This window comes from Tachysurus vachellii, chromosome 11 (genome assembly GCF_030014155.1).
Source record: "Tachysurus vachellii isolate PV-2020 chromosome 11, HZAU_Pvac_v1, whole genome shotgun sequence".
NCBI classification, from domain to species: domain Eukaryota; kingdom Metazoa; phylum Chordata; class Actinopteri; order Siluriformes; family Bagridae; genus Tachysurus; species Tachysurus vachellii.
In genome coordinates, this window is record NC_083470.1 from 4,395,265 (window position 1) to 4,420,224 (window position 24,960).

Below are 24,960 nucleotides of genomic sequence, written 5' to 3' on the forward strand. Positions count from 1 at the left end.
AGACCCAGAAGTGTTTTGTTTATTCTGTTTAAGGAACATTTTCACACATTTGTAAGGAAACATGACCGATTTTAGAAACTGTACTTTTTTCCCCCCAAAAGACTAAAAAAAACTCTCTCTCACTCATTTTCTACCGCTTATCTGAACTACCTCAGGTCACGGTGAGCCTGTGCCTATCTCAGGCGTCATCGGGCATCAAGGCAGGATACACCCTGGACGGAGTGCCAACCCATCGCAGAGCACACACACACACTCTCATTCACTCACGCAATCACACACTACGGACAATTTTCCAGAGATGCCAATCAACCTACCATGCATGTCTTTGTACCGGGGGAGGAAACCGGAGTACCCGGAGGAAACCCCCGAGGCATGGGGAGAACATGCAAACTCCACACACACAAGGCGAAGGCGGGAATCGAACCCCCAACCCTGGAGGTGTGAGGCGAACGTGCTAACCACTAAGCCACCGTGACTAAAAAAACTGTTTTTAAAAAAAACTACTGTTTTACTTAAAGTAGGGACAAACTAAAAAGAAAAATAAACACTTAAAGCTTCTAGATTTATCCTCTTTTTAATGTTTATTGTGTTGGCAGGAAAACATTCAGTTGTAGAGTCTGTAGAGTTGGAAGTAGTAAATAGGAAGTAGGAAGTTCTTCCTACTTCCTATTTACTTGAGAACCACAGAACTCATAAGAGTAGATCTGACCTCTTTGTTTTTTTTGTAAAGTGTGGCTTTCTAAAAGGGATTGTTACTCAGAACCCTCACTGACAAGGACGTTCTCTATGGGAGATTTCTACACAGAACAGGAATCTGGAACCTTAACTGCTTTAAAACTGTAACCAAAAACCAGAAGGTTCCTAAACTCTTCCTATGTCGAACAGAAAAACGTGCTTTTCTAGAGTTCTACACGTATCATCTTTATGGATTTTCTCAGAAGGACAAACTAAAGATCTCAAGGGCTTCACATTCTTCTGCACAGGTGTAGTTCCCTAAAAGAGACAGAAAATACTTAGAACCCTGTAGGGAAACTAGGTTCTGTATAGAATTGTAAAAGCTGGTGTTTATTAATTTGGTTATTTAAGCAGAAGAGAGACTGTTTCCTGCAAACTAGAGGTGTTGAGTCCTAGTTTGTCAGGGTGGAACATCTTCATTTTCAGTCTACTGCCTAAATGTGTAGGAGTATTTTCTGGGGTCTTGCAACACCGTTACACTGAATCACAGTAAATGTCTGGTTGGTTTATGTAAGGTGTACAGTATTTTGTCTGCCCCGTACACCCAAGGCCATGACGCAGCATGCAAAATAAAACCATCTGCACTGAAACAAACACTGACATGAAATACAAAGTAAAAAGGAATAAAACTTACTCCCAGAACTCGACGATAGGAGAGGTGGAGTTCTCTAACTCCGCGCAGGTCTTGTTAAGGAAGGTGAAGTTGCCGATGGAGCCGTTCTTACAGGCGTCCTGGTGAAAGGACTCGATGCAGTTCTCAGTGTTCCAGTAGTTTGTGCAGGTGGACCACGGCAGTATGTTGGTGAAGGATTTGATGAGGTAATAGAAACCCCATGCCAGGACCATGATGTAGTAGGTGTTGCAGAAGAACACTATAACCATGGAAGCATAGCCGAGTCCTGAGAAACAACGTATAAAAAATGGAACAACGAGAGGTTTTTACGATCACGTTCTGACGACTGCATGTGTCCCAACATTTACAACACGAACACACTGATTCAAAATAGGAGTCATAGCTGAACTGACACTAATTTCTGTACTGGTACAGTTATTAGTATGACTGGGTCATACAGCAAAGCAATATTACATTATCATACTAGATAATTTTGTAATACACAATAGACTCTATCCTGATATGCTTGATAGTCCAGTCAATTACAGGTTTGATTGTGTACTGGTGTTGTAACCGTATTTTCCAGTGAGGAATACTGGGCATGTGTTTCTTGTACAAATGTAGGAGACATGGTCTGTGTTTTTTGAGCTGATGAAGGAGGTGTGGCCTGAGTTCATTCATTCATTTTCTACCGCTTATCCGAACTACCTCGGGTCACGGGGAGCCTGTGCCTATCTCAGGCGTCATTGGGCATCAAGGCAGGATACACCCTGAACGGAGTGCCAACCCATCGCAGGGCACACACACACTCTCATTCATTCACGCAATCACACAGTACGGATAATTTTCCAGAGATGCCAATCAACCTACCATGCATGTCTTTGGACCGGGGGAGGAAACCGGAGTACCCGGAGGAAACCCCCGAGGCACAGGGAGAACATGCAAACTCCACACACACAAGACGGAGGCGGGAATCGAACCCCCAAACCTGGAGGTGTGAGGCGAACGTGCTAACCACTAAGCCACCGTGCCCCCCCCCGTGTGGCCTGAGCTGTTTATCCTAATGAAAGAGGAGTGGACATTTTTTTGAGCTGATGAAGGAGGCATGGCATGTGAATTTTCCTAGTGAAATTTTCTTACTGTTTGCACAATACTGAATTTCCAATTTTAATAGCATGTCATCACTATCACACAGCCTTGTGGATCATAATAAATAAAGTCAGAGGTGACGGTGACGTCGTAAAAGAAACCCAACAGAAACTGTGACTTAAATGGGAACCTGAGCACTGGCCACTATTAAATATAAAAATAACGGTAAACATTAAGTAGAAAGTATATTTATTCATTTTCAGTTTATTATTAATTTACTCATCTTGTATTATTCATGAACTACTATGAATTATTCAGTGAGTACAGTAAAAATAACGGGAAATGTGTGCAACTGAAGTAGTATCTGGTATAAACTTGAAGTTTTACGACATACCCTTAAAGAGTGGAGCGATGTTCCACACAGCGATGCTTCCAGCCTTCATGAACTGTCCCAGAGCAATTTCCAGAAAGAAGATAGGAATTCCACCGAAGAATATAAACAAAACGTAGGGAATGAGAAAGACTCCTGTGCAGAAAAGAGAGAGCAAAAAGAGAGAGAAATAGAAATATTTTAATCATCTTAGTTTATAAGACTTTTATTCTTAATAAAAATAAATTGCGTGCTGACTGCTGGAATCTGATTGGTCAGAATGGGTCAATAAAGTTTTAACAGCAGCACCTCAGACAATAGTTCCAGCAGCAAGGTTTACAGTAATACACTCCTTCTAATACATTAGTGCCTTCTTCAATAGTGAAAGCTTACACAGGGATTTGTTTGGCAGATGAGGCACATAAACTAAGACTTGTAACAGAATAACAAATCAGGTTGATATTCCTCATCATTATACAGTAGGGTTGCTTTTTGTAAGGAGGAGAGTATTTAACATTTATGGAAGGAGTCTCCAGTGTCAGGAAACAGCATCATTTTGAAAGACACTGAGGCTAAATTGTATCGTCAATGCTCCACACTATTGCATGTAGCTCACTCTCTCACTCTCACTCATTTTCTACCGCTTATCCGAACTACCTCGGGTCACGGGGAGCCTGTGCCTATCTCAGGCGTCATCGGGCATCAAGGCAGGATACACCCTGGACGGAGTGCCAACCCATCACAGGGCACACACACACTCTCATTCACTCACGCAATCACACACTACGGACAATTTTCCAGAGATGCCAATCAACCTACCATGCATGTCTTTGGACCGGGGGAGGAAACCGGAGTACCCGGAGGAAACCCCCGAGGCACGGGGAGAACATGCAAACTCCACACACACAAGGCGGAGGCGGGAATCGAACCCCCAACCCTGGAGGTGTGAGGCGAACGTGCTAACCACTAAGCCACCGTGCTCCCCTTGCATGTAGCTATAAAGGCAAAAACAAAACAAAACAAAACAAACACCTGATGCACCCAAATGATGTCAATTTTAAATACAAAAGCAAATATGCTGTGATTACATAATCAGGGTTCCCACTCTTTTTCAGAGATCATTTTTCCAGGACTTTTCCAGGACATTTCAAATTTAGCAAAAAAAGACAAGGATCACAGATTCACGGCCTAAAGTAATATGTTCTTCTCTCCAGAAGTCTTAAAAAGAACGTACTCTTTAGGGCTATTACTTAACGATACTTTTAAAGACAATTTGTCATGTGAATGAAATTTCAACATTTCTAAAATAAAAAGACCGCACATATTACAGTAATACCTTTTCCTTTCTCAGGCCAATGCCGTCATGCATGCTTTAGTTTGCTGTGCATTCCCCTTGCACATGATATTCAGATTAACAAGGTTAATATAACCTGCTTACGCGTCACCATTTGCTGAAAACATTCGAGCACTTAAACCATTCCTAGCACCTGAAACCGCCAACACAAGACAGCGTCATCCGTCACAGCGAGATTAAACAGCATAACAAAAAACCCGTCAAAACTCAGCGTCCCTGAACAGAGCGCTTTCTGTTACTAACGTTAATTGTTTCGACCAGTTGTAAACTGTTCTTTAAATGATCAAGAACATTTAAAAATAATAATTTCCCAGGACAACAAGATTTTTTCCAGGACAGTTTATGTTTTCTCTCATTTTCCATGTGTTTTCCAGGACTGGAATATTGGTCATTAATTTTCCAGGATTTCCAGGTTTTCCAGGACGCGTGGGAACCCTGATAATAGTGACTTCTATTATACACTTGAATAGAGTGCAGTTCGGGATCGTGAATGACCCAACTTAAGCATGCATGCTTTTTTCTTTTCACAGCACCATGCTCAAGGGCACCGTTTTCCCGTCGATGCTGTGCATTTTCGCTGCTTTTGGTTTCAGGTCAGAGCAGTGATGCAGCACAGCCTGGCTACGAGGCAGCAGCAAAGAGAGATCTGATAGTGACAGCAGCTGCTGAAGCTGAGCCTGTATATTTATTTACTTATTTATTTATTTAAAAAAGAAAGGTGGGGGCAAGAGAGGAGAAAAAAACAGGCGTGGGATTAAGTCATGGACCAATCAGTTGCACGACAGAAGCCCTAATTCAGGCTGACGAACAAATGATGAGCTGGACTGAATGAAGGTCCTGGTGAGAGAGGGGGATGACAACAAAGAAAGGGGGCTGAGAGAGAGAGAGAGAGAGAGAGAGAGAGAGAGAGAGAGAGAGAGAGAGAGAGAGAGAGAGAGAGAGAGAGAGAGAGAGAGAACTGCGTCAAGTGACATCCTTGTCCGGCACTGTAAACTCATGGGAACTGCAAATTGCTCCCTATTACATAAAGAAAGGTATTTCTTTTTCAAAATGGCCGACGTAAATCGGAGCACTACAGCAGCATATTGGCTAAGTGCAAGGTCGGAATCAAGACTGCGTGTAAGGATTGTAACGTACACTATGGAGAACAGGGAAGGTTGTGAATGAGCTGGCGGCTTTGCCTTTCAGAAGAGCAAGCGCTTTTGTTTAGAACAGAGCCCTTTTGATAAGCAGCCGAGACGGAGTCTGAGAGCAGCGAACGTGCTGCGCAGTCATAATAATGACATAGTGTGACGTCGGGGACCCCGGTGTGTGACGTTAGGACTGCTGCACTGAGCAAAGGCAGCTCGGGAGATAAGCAGGCGTGGGCTGAGAGAGAGAGAGAGAGAGAGCGAGAAAGAGAGAGAGAGAGAAAGAGTGAAGCTGATTTGCAAACAAAGAGCATGTCAACGAAACGACTGCCAGTGGATGATGTATGAGAACGTGACACGCTCACACACACACACTCTCTCACTTTCTCTCTCTCTCTCTTACACGTCTGCATACTGCAGAGGTTGTGTCGTAACGGCTCGAAGGATGACAGTAAACGAAAATGAATAGACAAATAATCAATTCATGAATCTCCAGTGATTCTCAAGCCTAAATTCTAAATTGAGGACAGAACAGTGTGATCTCTCTCTCTCTCTCTCTCTCTCTCTCTCTCTCTCACTAAGGTGATCTACAGCACTGACCATCTGGCTGCTAATGGCGTCTTCTGTCGCAGTCATTTTACCGAAGGCATTAAAGCCGAGCGTTTATGCGTTTATGACGCAGGAGACGAGACGAACTCACACGAAGGAAGCCATCTGTAAATAATATTTGCATTTTAGAGCGATTAGCTCATTTGTGACATGCAGTGTACACAGGAACATGATCGTGTCCTCAGTGAGAGCAAGACAAGCAGTCCATGAATTTTACATGATGTCACCTGCGTTGCCCGAGTGACCTTTCCCATGGACGGTGCACTTCTTGAGTGTCAGTAAGCTTTGTCTATTATTAGAGTGGCATCTGCTGCTCAGGAAATATAAACGACGCAAATAGCATCAGCATATTAGTATGAACTTAGTATGCTTAGGTTTTTCTATAGTCTTTGATTGATACGTTAGAGTTTGCGACAGAACAGTCAAGTCCGGTTCAGCCGTATTCAGTCCGGTATACACAAGGACTGAGAACAAGCTGTGAAACAGGTGCGAAAACGCAGTTGCACTCCAATCTCAGCAGAAGCTGTAGTGATGAGAAGAGGCTATAAATACCCACTGCGGCTCCGTCCCCCCTCTTACAGCACATGCACATTGGCAGTCAATCAACACGTTCAGTCCAGGGAGTCCTGGAGGGAATTGTAATTACTCGTCCCTTGGCAAAAAAAAAAAAGTGATCTATTGGCTTGGATTCATGGTGCAGATCACAACAGCTGGTCCTCTCTGGACTGGACGGTTTGGAGGCCAACGAACAAATCAGAAAAGGAAAAAAGAAAAAACTGTTGTGGGATTATCGCTGAAGAGGATAATTCGATGACAGTTTAGCACAAAATGCTTTTAGTTAATTGTAATTCATCCTAGCAAAGATTCAACCACACACTATAAATGAAACTCATTATTCTAGTGTGATTTACCGTTTTCAAAACGGATAAAAACTGCGTCTAAAAATCCGTGTGTGAAATTTCGCTTCTTGAATCCTGCCTTCAATTACCTTTAAACATCACATCAAGTGACCTTTATGTACAGTAACACCAATAAATTTTCCTTCGATGCGATCTAAATCCTGCTGTATTTCAGTCTGATTAAATACTAATACTTATTACTAATAATAAAGTCTGTTTATAATAAATAATGCCCTTCTATGCACGTTAACAACATCCACAAGCTGAGATCAGCATCTTTGGTCTTTCTACTCTGATAATCGAACATGAAGCTGTCACAAGATCCCATGAGTCATGTGGTTTAGAGAGCGTTTGAGTAATTACGACAGAAAGGTGTGTCAATTGAATGCGGCATGCGTTTGTGCACGTACTGTATCACACTACAAATAGAACAAGAGTGAGCAGGTCAAAGCTTGCTGCAAACTGTATTCCTGAGAAAGGCGTGTCCTGACCTGCTCCATAAACAAGAAACGAACACGTCATCACAGGTATGACCACAGGAATGTCACATCAATTGTGTTCAGTCATTTTCAAGGGAAATAAACAATCAACAAGTGAATCAGTTTGCTTGCTTCCGATGGTAATAAGAGATGGTAGAGGGTTTCATAGCACATCATGAAGCTACATTATATGTTAAATATTCTGGCAAAAAAACAATACAGATACTCTCTGAGTTACGATGGACGATAGCGATACGACAAAACTGTAAAAATATTTTATTCGACAGTCTCAGTGTTTTTGGTATAGCCATCAACAATCTAAAGTTTGTAGGCATCAGATCAACCAATGAGTGACCAATCATGAGATCTGAGTGACCAATCATGACCTCTTTGAGCACTCATGACCTTTGAGAGACCAATCATGACATCTGAGTGACCAATCATGACCCCTGAGTGACCGATCGTGACATCTGAGTGACCAATCATGACCTCTTTGAGCACTCATGACCTTTGAGAGACCAATCATGACATCTGAGTGACCAATCATGACCTCTTTGAGCACTCATGACCTTTGAGAGACCAATCATGACATCTGAGTGACCAATCATGACCTCTTTGAGCACTCATGACCTTTGAGAGACCAATCATGACATCTGAGTGACCAATCATGACCCCTGAGTGACCGATCGTGACATCTGAGTGACCAATCATGACCTCTTTGAGCACTCATGACCTTTGAGAGACCAATCATGACATCTGAGTGACCAATCATGACCTCTAAAAGACCAATCATGACATCTGAGTGACCAATCATGACCCCTGTGACCACTCATGACATCTGAGTGACCAATCATGACCTCTTTGAGCACTCATGACCTTTGAGAGACCAATCATGACATCTGAGTGACCAATCATGACCTCTGTGACTACGCATGACATCTGAGTGACCAATCATGACCCCTGAGTGACCGATCGTGACATCTGAGTGACCAATCATGACCTCTTTGAGCACTCATGACCTTTGAGAGACCAATCATGACATCTGAGTGACCAATCATGACCTCTAAAAGACCAATCATGACATCTGTGTGACCAATCATGACCCCTGTGACCAATCATGACATCTGAGTGACCAATCATGACCCCTGTGACCACTCATGACATCTGAGTGACCAATCATGACCCCTGAGTGACCGATCGTGACATCTGAGTGACCAATCATGACCTCTTTGAGCACTCATGACCTTTGAGAGACCAATCATGACATCTGAGTGACCAATCATGACCTCTAAAAGACCAATCATGACATCTGAGTGACCAATCATGACCCCTGAGTGACCGATCGTGACATCTGAGTGACCAATCATGACCTCTTTGAGCACTCATGACCTTTGAGAGACCAATCATGACATCTGAGTGACCAATCATGACCTCTGTGACTACGCATGACATCTGAGTGACCAATCATGACCCCTGAGTGACCGATCGTGACATCTGAGTGACCAATCATGACCTCTTTGAGCACTCATGACCTCTAAAAGACCAATCATGACATCTGAGTGACCAATCATGACCCCTGAGTGACCGATCGTGACATCTGAGTGACCAATCATGACCTCTTTGAGCACTCATGACCTTTGAGAGACCAATCATGACATCTGAGTGACCAATCATGACCCCTGAGTGACCGATCGTGACATCTGAGTGACCAATCATGACCTCTTTGAGCACTCATGACCTTTGAGAGACCAATCATGACATCTGAGTGACCAATCATGACCTCTTTGAGCACTCATGACCTTTGAGAGACCAATCATGACATCTGAGTGACCAATCATGACCTCTTTGAGCACTCATGACCTTTGAGAGACCAATCATGACATCTGAGTGACCAATCATGACCCCTGAGTGACCGATCGTGACATCTGAGTGACCAATCATGACCTCTTTGAGCACTCATGACCTTTGAGAGACCAATCATGACATCTGAGTGACCAATCATGACCTCTAAAAGACCAATCATGACATCTGAGTGACCAATCATGACCCCTGAGTGACCGATCGTGACATCTGAGTGACCAATCATGACCTCTTTGAGCACTCATGACCTTTGAGAGACCAATCATGACATCTGAGTGACCAATCATGACCCCTGTGACCACTCATGACATCTGAGTGACCAATCATGACCTCTTTGAGCACTCATGACCTTTGAGAGACCAATCATGACATCTGAGTGACCAATCATGACCTCTGTGACTACGCATGACATCTGAGTGACCAATCATGACCCCTGAGTGACCGATCGTGACATCTGAGTGACCAATCATGACCTCTAAAAGACCAATCATGACATCTGAGTGACCAATCATGACCCCTGTGACCAATCATGACATCTGAGTGACCAATCATGACCCCTGTGACCACTCATGACATCTGAGTGACCAATCATGACCCCTGAGTGACCGATCGTGACATCTGAGTGACCAATCATGACCTCTTTGAGCACTCATGACCTTTGAGAGACCAATCATGACATCTGAGTGACCAATCATGACCTCTAAAAGACCAATCATGACATCTGAGTGACCAATCATGACCCCTGAGTGACCGATCGTGACATCTGAGTGACCAATCATGACCTCTTTGAGCACTCATGACCTTTGAGAGACCAATCATGACATCTGAGTGACCAATCATGACCTCTGTGACTACGCATGACATCTGAGTGACCAATCATGACCCCTGAGTGACCGATCGTGACATCTGAGTGACCAATCATGACCTCTTTGAGCACTCATGACCTCTAAAAGACCAATCATGACATCTGAGTGACCAATCATGACCCCTGAGTGACCGATCGTGACATCTGAGTGACCAATCATGACCTCTTTGAGCACTCATGACCTCTAAAAGACCAATCATGACATCTGAGTGACCAATCATGACCCCTGAGTGACCGATCGTGACATCTGAGTGACCAATCATGACCTCTTTGAGCACTCATGACCTTTGAGAGACCAATCATGACATCTGAGTGACCAATCATGACCTCTTTGAGCACTCATGACCTCTAAAAGACCAATCATGACATCTGAGTGACCGATTGTGACATCTGAGAGACCAATCATGACATCTGAGTGACCAATCATGACCTCTAAAAGACCAATCATGACATCTGAGTGACCAATCATGACCTCTAAAAGACCAATCATGACCTCTGAAAGACCAATCATGACCTCTGAGTGACCAATCATGACCCCTGAGTGACCAATCGTGACATCTGAGTGACCGATCATGACCTCTGTGACCACTCATGACATCTGAGTGACCAATCATGACCTCTGAAAGACCAATCATGACCCCTGAATGACCGATCGTGACATCTGAGTGACCGATCATGACATCTGCTTTTTAAATTCAAGCAAGAAATCATTTTCCAAAATGTCACGTTGCTCATTGTATCAAACCGAGCCACACCAGATAAAATGAAGTTGCTCTGTCTTGGCAGCCAACATATACAGTAATCTCAGATAAGTAACTGAGATAAGTCTCAGTAAGGTCAGTGTGCTACAGTAACTAATTATTAAACAGGGTTAACTTGCTAGTTAAGTAACATGCCTAATTTACCTGAAATGGATCTAAAAGTGAAGGTACTCAGTTTCCTACCAAAGAAGACGTCGATTCTGACTGTATTTAGCTGAGAAGTAAAGCTGAGGAGCTGATGTGAGGTAGAATCTGATCTTCACACACCCATGTAACTGCTAACAAGATCATTAACACAAAGGTAAATAATCATGTAACATTGCCAGGTAACATTATAGTAGCTGCTTATGTTGATGTGATAATGTGTGCCATTATCTTCCCCAGACTTCAGGTTACTTAACCCGGGAACTTTCACTATCGCTACAGAGCCTGTTATATGTCATCACTAACGGTGCGAGTAGAAATGTTTACACCAGCTGGATCAACGGTTACATTCACATTTTTTTTCAGTGTCCCTTTCAGCCAAATGAGCTTAGATATGTATTCTGTAATTATTTTAAACAGAAAATGTAACAAAAAGCATGCTTTCGAAATGTTATCTAGATTAGTACTCTATTATAGAACGACTTACAGCTAGAAATTAATCAGTAACTACAGGAACACTGATAAAACACAACGTCCTATATGGGAAATGGTGGACAAGTGGTTAAGGCTCTGCGTTGTTGGTTATAAGGTCAGGATTCAAGCTCCAGCACTGCCAAGCTGCCAATGTTGGGCCCTTGAGCAAGGCCATTAACACTCACTGCTCCAGGGGCACTGTATCATATCTGACCCTGTGTTCTGACCCCAACCTCCAAAGTTGGGATGTGTAAAGAAAGTATTTCATTGTACTGTACTGTATATGTGACAACTAAAGGCTTCAAGTCTGTCAAGTCTGGATGCACTACAGAAATATATATAATTTTTTATTGGAGACGTGCGCTCAAAAAAGGCTTTTACCAAAGTTCAAAGTTCATCTCTGCTTCTCCTGGTCCCTAAATCATCCCATGTTGAACTATATTCACAAAAGGGATTAAAAGATTAACAGATGCTATTCTAACTGATGGCATTCAAGTGCTAGAGTTCACGTCAGTGTGCAGTGTATCTATACAAGATATAGCCATCCACAATCATCCACAATATCTCTTGTGTTGTAAATACTGTACTTTATCATTAAATGCATCAGGAACAGTTAATACCTTGAGTTTATTTTAAGAAACCCATATTTTTTGTTCATGCTTGCTGTAGTGCAGCATGCGAACTGAAAACACGTTTGACAGGGTAATGTGGATTTCAGATACTTGGCAAATGTTTCTACATTTATACAACTGAGCAGTTAAGGGCATCGCTCAAGGGCCCAGCAGTTGGCAGTTGTTGTGGTGCTGGTGAGATTTATTCAACCTGTAAAATTTTAGACAGAACTAGATTTGTAAAGTTCGTCGCGACAAACTTTGATGTCGGCTTTGACAAAGCAAGTATTCGCAAAGGCCGGTGTTTTTTGGAGGCGAGTGGACATAAGGATCAGTGTTACGTTTGGAGGCAAGTGGACAGAAAGCTAGGGTGCCAAAACATTTGAAGGCAACTGGAGACAAGCCTGTGAGGTTATCCGAATACTCTTGAGGAAGTTCCCCACATTGGGCTGAGTGTTTTGATATTTGACATGTCAATGTTGTAAAAAGTTTTTTGATTTTGCATATTTTGGGGGCGGGGCTGCGGGACAAGCAAAAGGCCAGTCGGTACACCGATTTAAAACTTTGTTCAGAGTATCACCCTAAAGGAGCTGGCCGAGTTTGGTGTAGATAGTTCGAAAGCTTGCCTAGTTATAAACATCCAAAGTTTATAATGGGAGTCTATGGGAAAAAACCATGGGCCAATTTGAGACCCAGTACTGGAAGTACTGGAACTCGGATCTCTTAGAAAAGTAACAGCAACAAACTTCAGACCAGGGTCTACAACATATCCGAATTTGGTGCATGTGGCTCGAAAGCCCTAGGAGGAGTTACTCTTGATAAATTTTTGTCTAAGCTTAAATAGGAAAACAGAATGTTGGCTTCTACAAAGCCAACATAATTATTTTGCCTCTTTCAAACATTGCTTATAAGGATCAAAATAATCTGCCAGTAAAAGTCAAAAATTAAACAATTAAATGTCAAATATGTTGAATAATAATCTTTTTTTGGGGGGGGGCACTGTGGCTTAGTGGTTAGCACGTTCGCCTCACACCTCCAGGGATGGGGGTTCGATTCCCGCCTCCGCCTTGTGTGTGTGGAGTTTGCATGTTCTCCCCGTGCCTCAGGGGTTTCCTCCGGGTACTCCGGTTTCCTCCCCCGGTCCAAAGACATGCATGGTAGGTTGATTGGCATCTCTGGAAAATTGTCCGTAGTGTGTGATTGCGCGAGTGAATGAGAGTGTGTGTGTGCCCGCGATGGGTTGGCACTCCGTCCAGGGTGTATCCTGCCTTGATGCCCAATGACACCTGAGATAGGCACAGGCTCCCCGTGACCCGAGGTAGTTCGGATAAGTGGTAGAAAATGAATGAATAATTGTTTTTAGATTTCAAATATTTTAAATTGCTGTTTAAGATGCCATTTTTTGTATCCTAACCACTAAAATAATTAAAATCAGGTATGTAAATATTAATTTTTTGTTTTGATTTGCTTTGAAAAACACAACTAACTTTTCAACAATTCATATAGATAATATTAGTTATTTTTAGACTAGCAATGTAAATAATTTACTGATTAGCTCTCTTGTGACCAATGTAATACGTAGGTAGGTGACTCGAGTGTTGTTTGGGATATCTTTTCCCTAATATATTTTCACATCTTATCGCTGAGCATTATATTATATTACATAATGTTTACCTGTTGAGTTCATGGCTATTACTAATAATTGCAGATCAGCTCTTTATATTAATATCATGAAGGACGATATCAGGCTTTACATAAATGAAGAATTAAATAACATACTTATAAAATACTTCCTGTTATAAAGTCAGATAGCAGTTATAAAAGTTTGTTCCTTTGCTTTTTCGCCTTCAAGTTAATGAGATAAAGGAGACATTATCGAAAAAAAAACCAGAAAGGCCTCCATCGTTAGAAGAAAAAGAAGAAGAAGAAAACATTACCAGAAAATTTAATCTTTACATCTTACACAGAGCTGACACTGGAAACTCCTTCCAAAATGTATATATATAATCAATCACCTCACTTCACAGAAAAATCACTTCACATCAATTATGCAGTATATTTCCTATTATACTTTTTTTTTAATCCGCTTATCATATTCGGGTTCCTGTAAATGAATTGTTACTATAGCAACAGTGGCGTGCTGGAGGGTAATAATTAACATAATCTGTTATCATGTGTGCTAATCAAAAATCACTGTTCCTGAATCTGTGGTATTAATGAGAGAAACGTGCTCCGAGGTGCACAGAGTGAGTCGTGGACTGTAAGGCTGCGAATGGCCACAAACACAGCCCTGTATGTGTGTATTGAACAAAATGCGTCTAATCTAGGGACACTCGGATGGTTTTCTCTGCAGAGATTGTAAATTTACTGATGTCCATGATGAAGAGCGAACGGTCTTCCTCAAGGCTAAAGTGTAGGGTGAAGCTGACTGCATTTCACAGCTGACCACACAGTGAGATGGAACTTTCAACAGAGAGGCTGGGAAATTTATGGGATTGTTATATAAGTGCAGAAAATGGGTGGGCTGATGGGCAACAAAACTTAAAGCGGAATAAAGCGGAATTGAGTATAAAGTCTGCTTTTTAATGTAATGATAAGACCATGGCACTCTAATGTCTTTGCGATGAAGTAAGCAGCATTTACAGGCACTTGTCTGACCCTAAATCACTTCTTATTAATTGAACGTACATATTAGATTTCAGTACATACTGAAGAACAACATCGCCTATAAAATATGGCCTGACATCCACTTGAGGTTGCTTGATCGCCTACAGAGGGCAGGACAATGTACTGACCCCTAGGTTTTATTTGTTGCTAAAGGGAACATATAATATTCAGAACATTATAGATTTTAAAGTGGAAAAATATTTTTCTTAAAAGTGTAGATCTCTAAAACTATCCAAATCAGAGCCCTGTCTGATTGGGTAACTCTCTGATCTAGTGTCTAATCTAGAATATTTTCAGATGTCATAAGGTCATGCAGATCAGACAAAACCAAAGAAACCTTTATTTCAAGGTATTGCAAAAAAAACTGAACACTTTTTAAAAAGGGTCTTTTTTTGACTTTAACAGATTTCTTTAAAGGGATGAAGCCAAAGGTCCCAACTATTGTACAACCAAACCAAGAGCCCCAAAACTTTCTATATTTAGTGTAAATCCCTTTAAGGGCTTTGTGTATTTTGTTGAAGTATTCAGAGAAACATAAATGAGTCCCAGATTGAACCCCTTTTCAGAGTGGTGTTCAACTTTTCTACATTTCCTTAAATATTAAAGACTGTAACCTTTTAAAGTGTGTACTTGACCCAGGTCAAAACCTCTTTAATACTTCACAAACTATTAACAAACAAATTCCGAGATGATGTATACAGACACCCAAAGATTTGCAAATCAACTTTTCCAACAGGCCGTAGCCACAAGAACTAGACATGCACACGGAAAAGGACTCTGACACGGGATCGAAACACATCCGAGCGTGAGAGAGACATGAAGCAGACATGACGATTCAAATCTGACTTTTACATCCCATTGTTTAAAACTATGATGGATCCATTAAGGAGAATTAGCTGTTATTAATCCCCTTAATATCCTCAGTTCATAGAGCTGAGTTCAATTCAGAAATACAGAGAACAGCTTATGGCTACAGGCGGCAACGGCGGATCTCTGAGGAGCAGAAGAATTCAATTCAACCCAAAGAAAAACATGTGAGGACACAGAAATTAGCAAATGTGTGACTGGAAAACTGATCTATCTCAGAAGAAAAATAAGTGTAAATATTACTACATCCTTTCTGGGGTGAATTCTTTACTTTGTGCCATATGTTGCTGAGATTCATCCCAGATCCTGTGACCCTGAACAGGATGGTGCAGTTACAGAAGAACTAAGGAAAGAATAATGGATTTGAGAGAAGTTGCAAAGTCAGATCTGGGTCTTGCACTGAAGCCTAGATAAATCCTTATCTACTTTTCAACACAACATGCTTACTGTGTTCTTACTTGGTTAATTCACCCACTCTTTTTTGGTGAATGTTGCTAAATATACACATACGAGTGACAAATTAAAGCAACGTCTAACATAAAGCAAGGTTTCAGTCCACCACTAATCACCAGAATGACTTCAATCATCCTCAGCACTGATTCGGTGAAGTTTTTGGAGCTCTGAAGTTTCTTGAGAGACAAACACTGCTTTTCCCAAAGATGTTCACTCAGTTGGTGTTATGGTGTTAATTGCGGTGAGATCTGCTGAGTGCGAAAGCCATAGGATAGGATTGACGTCATTTTAAAAACTTAACTTAGTTAACTTAGACTACTTAGGCTACGTCTACACTAATCCTGAAAAACGCCGTCTCGGAGTGTACGGAAGGACAAAACAAAGAGAAGAAAAATGCAGACATAGCCTTAGTGAGCCTGAGCATGGGTTAGGATCATCCTGAAAGAGACCATGCTGCAGTGTAGAAATGATTCATGATGTGATGAGTCAAAAGATTTCTGGATTGATTTGTAGCAAGGGGACACCACAAACAGTCTTGTCACCAGTCTGTATATTAACATTAGCCATCATGCATTTGGCAGACACCCTTATCTACACCTTACATACTGTACATTTATACATCTGAGCAATTAACAGTTAAGGGCCTTGCTCAAGGGCCCAGCAGGGGGCAGGTTAGTGGGTCTGGGATTCAAACTCACAACCAAGCATTTGTCTAATACTTATATGGAACTCAAATAAATGCCTAAATTATTTATGATAAGTCATATCTGAAAGCCTATTGCTGAACACTCCAGAAAACACAATGAGTGCCCAAGTAATACTGTCCATCTAATTCAGACCTGAGAATGTTGTAGAAATTGGGGAGAAGGGCACTCATGAACAGTTCATACTTGTTCTTGTTTTCTAGATGCATTAATAAATACTGGAATTAAAGTAGTGATAGAAATCACTTAAGATTTTTCCATAAGCATTTTTAGTAGCAACAAACGATGTACAGCTATCTTGTCAAAAGTGTTCGAAAACCAAACGAAACTGTTGGCCGATCTTGTAATGCTCTTGAACCCTACTGGCAAACAAAGTAAACTGTACAAGTTTCATCAGTCTAAATGAGAGTAGTGTGTGAGAGCTGTCTTATTTAAACTAACAGGCTACCTGGGAGACTTCATTTGGGATGGAAGGACATGTTAAAAATTCTGTCCGGAGAGTACAGTACGTCAAAGGACAAACACATGACGGTAACCTTAGCACTCCTCCTTGGGGGTAAAGCAAGTATTTGTGGAGAGACATTTCAGTGAAATTAGACAATTCTCAGTACACGTTATCAAGCATCTCTCTTTTCTCTATCTGGCAGGTCCCTGTTGAATCACTGATTGTTTTGGGGGAATTGATGCGCTCCATGCTATTTTCCCACCAGCTTGCTCTCTGTGCCCTTTGTGCCCGCTGTAGGGGGCAAACCAAGCCAGATCACTTCACATCTATCCAAAGCGCCCGAAGGCAACGAAAGCAAATCGTCCCATTCCATGCTAAAAGGAATGGAAACCTGAGTACTAGGACAACATTTGGTGCCTTGACCTTTCAGTCACCATGGGATATCGCCAACCAAGTATACAGAGATCTAATAAGTAGGCCAGAGCAGGATCCTATGACATTTAGGATAAAAATGTCTATGGGGCCAAGATATCATTTTTCAAGGTCTATGTAAAATAGTAATCAAATCAGTAAGCAAAACAACAAGTAGTTAGAGTAACTAAAAGTTACAAATTAAATACAGGAAAACAATAATTGGACTATTGTCAGTCACGTTACTGGAGCCAAGCTTTTAATAATGGACTTTGAACTCCTTTTACTTAGAATGAATTTGGTAGTCAAACTAATAAAAAAAACCAAACCATTCTTACGTGAGTAGGAAAATCATATCCCAGGCTAATAATGTGGTGTAGGTAAATCAGCCAATGCCCAGCGCATTGACCACATGGCTTCTAGTTCAGCTCTATTCCAAATCCTGGTCATCTGTAGTGTACGTTTTACTCTGTTCCTTGTTTACATGGCTGATTTAACTCAACAGCAAATTAACAAGTATTTCCTGAAGTTCAGTTCCTGATGTGCTTGAAGGTATGATAGAGAAGAGTAGAATAAGAGGATACTTTTTTTCAGATTAACTTATGCCGTGACACACATTAATGCACGTTTAAACCTTTGTTACCTTTAAAAGGATGAAATAGCAGTGACTGCGACTCAGAGATACAAAGAGTTCGCCTTTCTGGTACATGAAATTCCCTATTTAAACCCAACAAATTTGCTAATAAATTCAATCAAATGAAACGGTTCAATTTTGTAATGCTCCAGGACTGGATTATAATCTAATTCCATGCTGAGGGGGAAAAATTGTAACTCTAATCACTCAATAAACAATGCACTGAAACATGTCTGGTTTATATTTAAGTTTAAACCACATTGTCTAACGTAGAGTCCCGTCTGAATGTATTGAAACGACAAGGCCAATTGTTTTTGCTATACACCAAGGTCAGTTGTGTTTAAGATCAAAAGACGAATATGAGACAATCGATCAGAGTTTCATCTTTAAAGCTGTGGTAGAAGCATGAAAAAGCATCACAAAAGAAGAACGGAACAGTTGAAATGTGATAAGAAAGTGGATGCCGGATTGTGCAGTTATTACAAGCGATGGATATGCAACCGAGTATAATAATGTTTGTTATTTACTTTCGTTCACATTAAAACTATCTGTTCATGTAATTTTGCTCATCAGCATGCAAATATTGGAAATTGTAAAAGTATTGTTTTGCAAATAATGTAACTAAAATTCTGATCTATCATTTTCCATTCACTTAAATTTTTCCTTCTCAAACCCTTAAACAAACCTTAAACAACAGAACTGACTAATCTGACCAATCAAAACAACCAATTATGTTCCAATACCTTTTAAGGGGACTGTATACCTGATGTTATAGAAAATGCCCTTCATAAATGGCTTTTTAAATCTCGAAAAGATTACCAATATCAAAACAAATATCATCCGTTTTATCACTGAATAAATCTCTGCTAATCTGGACTACATATATAGATGCATTGGCTCGTGTAGGTTCTATTGGTTATGAAGTTTTTGCAGATTTCGCAATAATGTAAGAAGTTGTTTATGATAGAGGTGTGTAACCAAACATTTGCTTCATTCTGTAGCTTTTGCTTCAGGCTATTTCTCATAAGAATGTCTCATAGATTAACAATCGGGTTGCAATGGTAAAACACAACAGGGCATGCTGTAAAGTAAAAGGATCCGATGTGAAATCATTTATATAGGTGATTATTCATTCAATGAATGATAAATGACGCACATTTATAGTTATGCAAGTACAGAAACACAGCTTGTGAAGTTTATGAGAAGCTGCAAAAGTGTAAACTCACCCATCCTGAAGATTTTCCTCAAGGAGAAACGTACTGTTATAAAACCCAGATACTTAAGACTCCTTCGATTAATATCTCAAAACATCGGCTTACAGACAGTTTCACTGCATCAAAGATTATACAGTATGCTGTCATTTGTTAAATAACAACATGCGTTTTTTTATTCATATATCATTAGCTATAGATAATGTTGCGTGTCCAACATACAACTCTGTGTAAATGAGTTACTTTAGAAAAATAAAAAAAAAAAAAAAACAACGAGCACATTAATATAAACTTGACATTACATAAATTTTTAAAAATGAAAAAAAAAAAAAAATCAACTAAAATTGACATTTGTTTGAAACTTTCTATATTAAGTCAGGTTCAGGTTTAGATAAATTGTCTTCGGATGTGCTTTTAAAACCCCTGTGACAAACATACAAACCTTTATCTTCTGTAATGTCCTTCATTGTTCATCAATGTTGATACTGCTTATGAGCTAACACACTTACATGAATAACAGGATTAACGCTGCTGATATGTGCAAATATGACTTTTTATAACATTCCATATATAATGTGAAACCCTGGAGGCTTTATTGATTAGTCGTTAACTCCTTAAACAGATCAGCAGCCTTGATGTAATTTGGCTTTTTTTTGTTGATGTAATTACAGATTAGCCATTAACGCCTTGAACTAATCAGCGGGGCTGTGATTCACATTGAAAAGTGAGATGTTTGTTACTGTTGTTGAAATTAATGATTTGTGTTGTGTCATGGCCGAATAATTAAATCTAATAACCTTAACGATTTATCCATTTAAGTCTATTGTATGTAAACATTCAGTAGAAGTTAAAGTATCATTAATTTTAGAAACTAAGATCTTTTAAATATGCTTTAACACTACTTTAAAGAAAGCCTTTATTCCGAGGGTCTGAAATCTAGTGCTATGGCAAAATTCTATCCCTGAACAGGGCTATGGCTAAAAAAAATAAAGGGTACTAAATGCAGGTACATTGATGCTATGGAACACTTTTGTACGTTTAATATATTTATCTTTTACCTGGAAACATTTATATATCGGACCTTTTTCTGTGACATATAAAGGTTCTTAAATGGTTCTTTGTCAGGTTTGTGGTTCTATAAAGAGACTTTATCACCAACGGAGCATTTCCATTGAATAAAAAGTTATTTGCAGTAGAAAAGGTTCTTTTGACTATAAAAAATATTGTTTATGGCACTTAGAAAAAATAGGTTCTTTTAAGGACCATTTAAAAGAAGTGTCCTTTGGGGAACCAAAAATGGTTCTTCTATGGCATCACTGCAAATTTCCATTTTTGGTTCCTCCTGGCGCCTTATTGTTAAGAACATTAAAAACGACTGATCAGATTCAGGTTTATTGGCCAAGTGTGTTGACACACAAAAGGAATTTGGTTCCAGCTGTTTGTGACTCTCAAAAGTAAAAGTACAGACATAAATAACTATAATTGGACTAATTACTTTTTAGATGAATGCTATAAGCTATTTAATTCGACTAACATGAATGTGAATAAACAAAGGCTTGCTCTACACACTACAACCAGCATCTTCATTTTACACAACTGTGTTTCCTGCATAATCTATAGCTCTACACCTGTTTTCCAGAGCAGATTAAGTGACAGCTGGAACATGAAGTGGAAGCTAAAGGGCAGCTGGATATCCCCTTGCTCTAACACCCCTGACTCAAGTCTTCAAGCCTTTATGAATTTTAAGCTGGATATACACAGAAGTACTTAAAGCACTGAAGGGACACGACTGAGCAGACACCGCATGTTACCTAAACTGTCTTCAGGCATGAATGAACCTCACGTAAGAGGATTCCCCTGACAGGACGTGACGTAGACTGGAATCACTGCTTGGACATTACGCTTCAGTGAAATGAACTGATTTTTTACTCACCTCCACCATTTTTGTAGCAAAGGTAAGGGAAGCGCCACACGTTCCCCAGACCTACGGCGAAGCCCACGCAGGACATGATGAAGTCCATCTGCCGGGACCATGTCTCTCTCTCCGGCTGAACGGGCTTCTTTTCGCCGTTTGCGATGATCCTAGAGCCAGTCGCGGCCTGGGGGTTCCCGATGGGAATGAAGTGGCCTTTCCTCTCCTCCGGGTTCTCCAGAACGCAGCTCTCCGTCCCCATATCTACCACGCTGCAGTTAGAGCCAAGTGCGCTCGTTTTCCTCTTGTCCATCCTAAACACACAAGTTCACCAAAAAAAAAAAAAAAAAAAAAAAAAAAAATAATGTAATAATAATTAGTCAATGCCTCTGGGATTGCAAATAATCCCAAATCTCTTTGTTCCTTTTTATCTGTATGGTTCGTGTCAGTTTCCTTTATTGACACCAAGATGTCCTTCTTCTCTGTTCAAATCTGTTAAAGGGTTAACAGGATCTGGTCCTCTGACTGTTCTTTTAATAAAGGGTCCGTTTTTTTATATTTATCAAGTCAAGATTGTTATTATTTAATATATATGTATATATTTTTGTTTTTATATATATATATATATATTTTTTTTTTTTTCAGTCTGGTTTCTTGGGGAAGTGTCCGCAGAAATAACCGTAAATAAGATGTGGAAGAGGATCGCGCGAAAAATGAAACAAAAAATTATCACCGACTTCAAAGGGCACCTTCAAAAACAATCCACGAAACACTTGAAGGTGAGTCTGAAGAATCGCATCGGCACGTATCTCTCGAAGAGGAGGCGGTTGTCGGGACGGAAAAACCGGGCGCCGCTTGCGCGCTCACCAACCGGTCAATGTAAAGGAATTACATTCACCAATTTACGCAGACAAAAATCTACTTTCGCCTACACCATCGTCTTGTCTGTGATCTATCCGCGAATACAGAAATAACAGGTGTAACGGTGCAGTGAGTGTATGTCTATGGGCGGTGCTGCTTCTCCTCGCTTCGTTCTGGTTCTCTATGGCCGTGTCCGCAGGCGCTCGCAGCTTTAAGTGGGTTTGCGCGTCACTCTGCGTTCACCGAGCCCTCCTCCCCTCCTCTCCCCGAGTGAGGACGCAGACATCAGTATGGAAAGCCAAATGGGCCAGAAACACGGCGCGTTTTGGTGCTGTGATGTAATTTCTAAACACGCGCGCAAACGTCTTACACTATGGCATTGAGGGTGCGGGAAATATTATTGTTTTTTGGATATGAAGACCTTTAGGGACTATTGCAAAATGTATAATACACACACACATACACACACACACACACACACACACACACGCACACGCACACACACATTATGTATGCACACAGTATGCGCCTGAATACTACACTATACAAATAAACAAATACATAACACATTAAAAATATAACCCATAGAAAAATAGAGAAAAACACTTAACGCAAGAATTAAATTATTACGGAAAAAAGCATTGTACTCAAGGGAGAGAGGGTAGACTGCCTCTTCCCACTAACCCCGGAGGATTATTCTGCCCCACTGTTCTTTGGGTTATAAACCTAATGTTTAGGTTTGCGGGATCTGTGGGATCTGAAATCTACCCCAGGTAGATCAATGTTGACGTGTCCTGGAGGAATAAATTCTGACACCCCCCTGTGGTTATCATGAGCCCTGACAGGAGCCTCTCTATGGAGTAACTGATCATGATGCTGGAGTAATATCTGATCGTGTCGAATCTGTGTTTTGGGTGACAACTGATGGGACTCATTTCTCTTGCCCACAGACGTTACAAGACAGAACTGTTTCTTCTTAAGAAAATCTATTCTTAGCTCTCCCACTGACTTGGTCTTGTTGCTTTCCCGGAACAACAGATGAGACGATGAAACTGCTGATCTGAGCAAATCAAAGTGTGTACAAAGTTACCATTTCATCAACAGGAATGTAGGGGATGCTTTAGTGTCACGTGATACTGTTAAGACCCTGAAATCCCCAAATAGTCACACAGTGCCATCACACATCAACTGGCACAAGTGGAGTTGCTCACTCAATCTGAGGTACTGGATACAGCACAACCATCTTGACCATTCAGCGTCAAGCATCAGCCTTAAGTTTCAGTGCAGAGGAAACATTTCTCACTTTCATGAAATTGGGCAGTGTTCGTGAGTTTTACCTTGAGATTTACAGTGATTTCTTTCATGCTTCCTAATTTTTTGTAAAAAAAATTTTTTATGCAAACTGCCCTTAGCTACACAGACAGGAAGCCTGTATTTTTGTCTATTTAATTCTACTTGAATATCCACTTTGCAGAATGATTACATTTACATTTACAGCATTTGGCAGATGGCCTTAGAGCAACATACAGTACAAAAGCACTTGTAAGTCTCTATCATTGAATACATTAACTCTGGTTCACTAGGTTACAGATTTAAGATACCATGAACCTTTTTTTTTTAAAATACACACATAAAACAAACAGGAGAAAGTGCTAGTTCAAGTATTTCATGAAGAAGTAGGTCTTCAACTGTCGTTTGAAGATAGCCGTCACTATCTGAAAAAAGTTTTGTTGTATACCTATCTCTTACCCTGAGAGATGGTGGGACCAGTCTAGCAGTGCTAATAGCTCTGAGGGTGAGAGGCGCAGTGTTAAACAACTTGGAACATGGAAGAACAAGGTCAGGGCAGTTACTGGGGATGTGGTAGCCTAGTCTCAGGTCCACCAAGCTGCCACCTCTGGGCCCCTGAGCAAGACCCTTAATCCTCAATTGGACACACACTCTTCACAACATTGTGAGAGCTCTGAAAAACCTACAGCCAGGGACATCAAAATAACCTCCACGGGGCAGGGGTGAAGGTATCACAATGTACAATACTTTGAGATGTACAATGTATTGTACACGACAACAGTATAAAGGCCAAGATGCAATCTGCTTATCAGCAATAAGAAACAGAAAACCAGAAGGTAAGCGGTATAGAAAATAGATGTATGGATAAATATAATAGCGTTTACTGATAAGGAAACCTTGAGTATCAACTAATCAGCTAAAAATAAAAGATAGTAAAACAATACATAACTAGTAACATGAATTACATAAACAAAACACAAAAATCATTCAGACTGCAAATTTAATAAAAACTAATACAAAAAATATCGCAATCAAGTCTTTTTGTGTATAAACATTTGTAATTTCACACCAAAAAAAGACCCCATTCCAATCTTATCTATATCTTACGGGATCAAATCAAACGTTTTCTATTTCCTCCGATATCCTATACAGATGCTAGGAATTGGATTGGTACCCTTCATACTATTAATGTAGTCTGCTATTTAGTCTTACCACTTTGTGTCCTGTAACTTCATTACCAGGTATGTGGAACATCTTATACCACAGTCAGTGTGCCTCTGACTCACAGGTCATGTGCAAAGCATTCAGTGGTACATGTTCAACTCGGGCCGTATAACTGACTCCAACGTAGTACATCACTGTGCGTAGTCTATAAAAAGACCTTCTTACTGGCATCTTCTGCAACTGTACTCTTTTTATTTATATATTTTCCCATACTAGGTAAGATTTTTTCGCATTTGAGGTAGGTATAGACTCAAAATTGGTAGAGATGTATATAGAATTTAAAAATCT

At 40.5% G+C, this 24,960-nt stretch overlaps 1 protein-coding gene across 1 annotated transcript in view; it reads right to left on the bottom strand.

The window, feature by feature from the left end:
* Positions 1-22,336, bottom strand: part of slc6a8 (solute carrier family 6 member 8) — a 49,280-nt gene extending 26,944 nt beyond the window's left edge. Inside the window, exons 1-3 of the mRNA XM_060882057.1 lie at positions 21,319-22,336; positions 2,832-2,963; positions 1,370-1,634 (exon numbers count right to left, since the gene is read on the bottom strand). Of these exons, the coding sequence (XP_060738040.1) occupies positions 1,370-1,634; positions 2,832-2,963; positions 21,319-21,610 (689 nt within the window). The 5' untranslated portion in view covers positions 21,611-22,336. The remainder of the gene's footprint in view (positions 1-1,369; positions 1,635-2,831; positions 2,964-21,318) is intronic.
* Between the last annotated feature and the right edge of the window lie 2,624 nt (positions 22,337-24,960).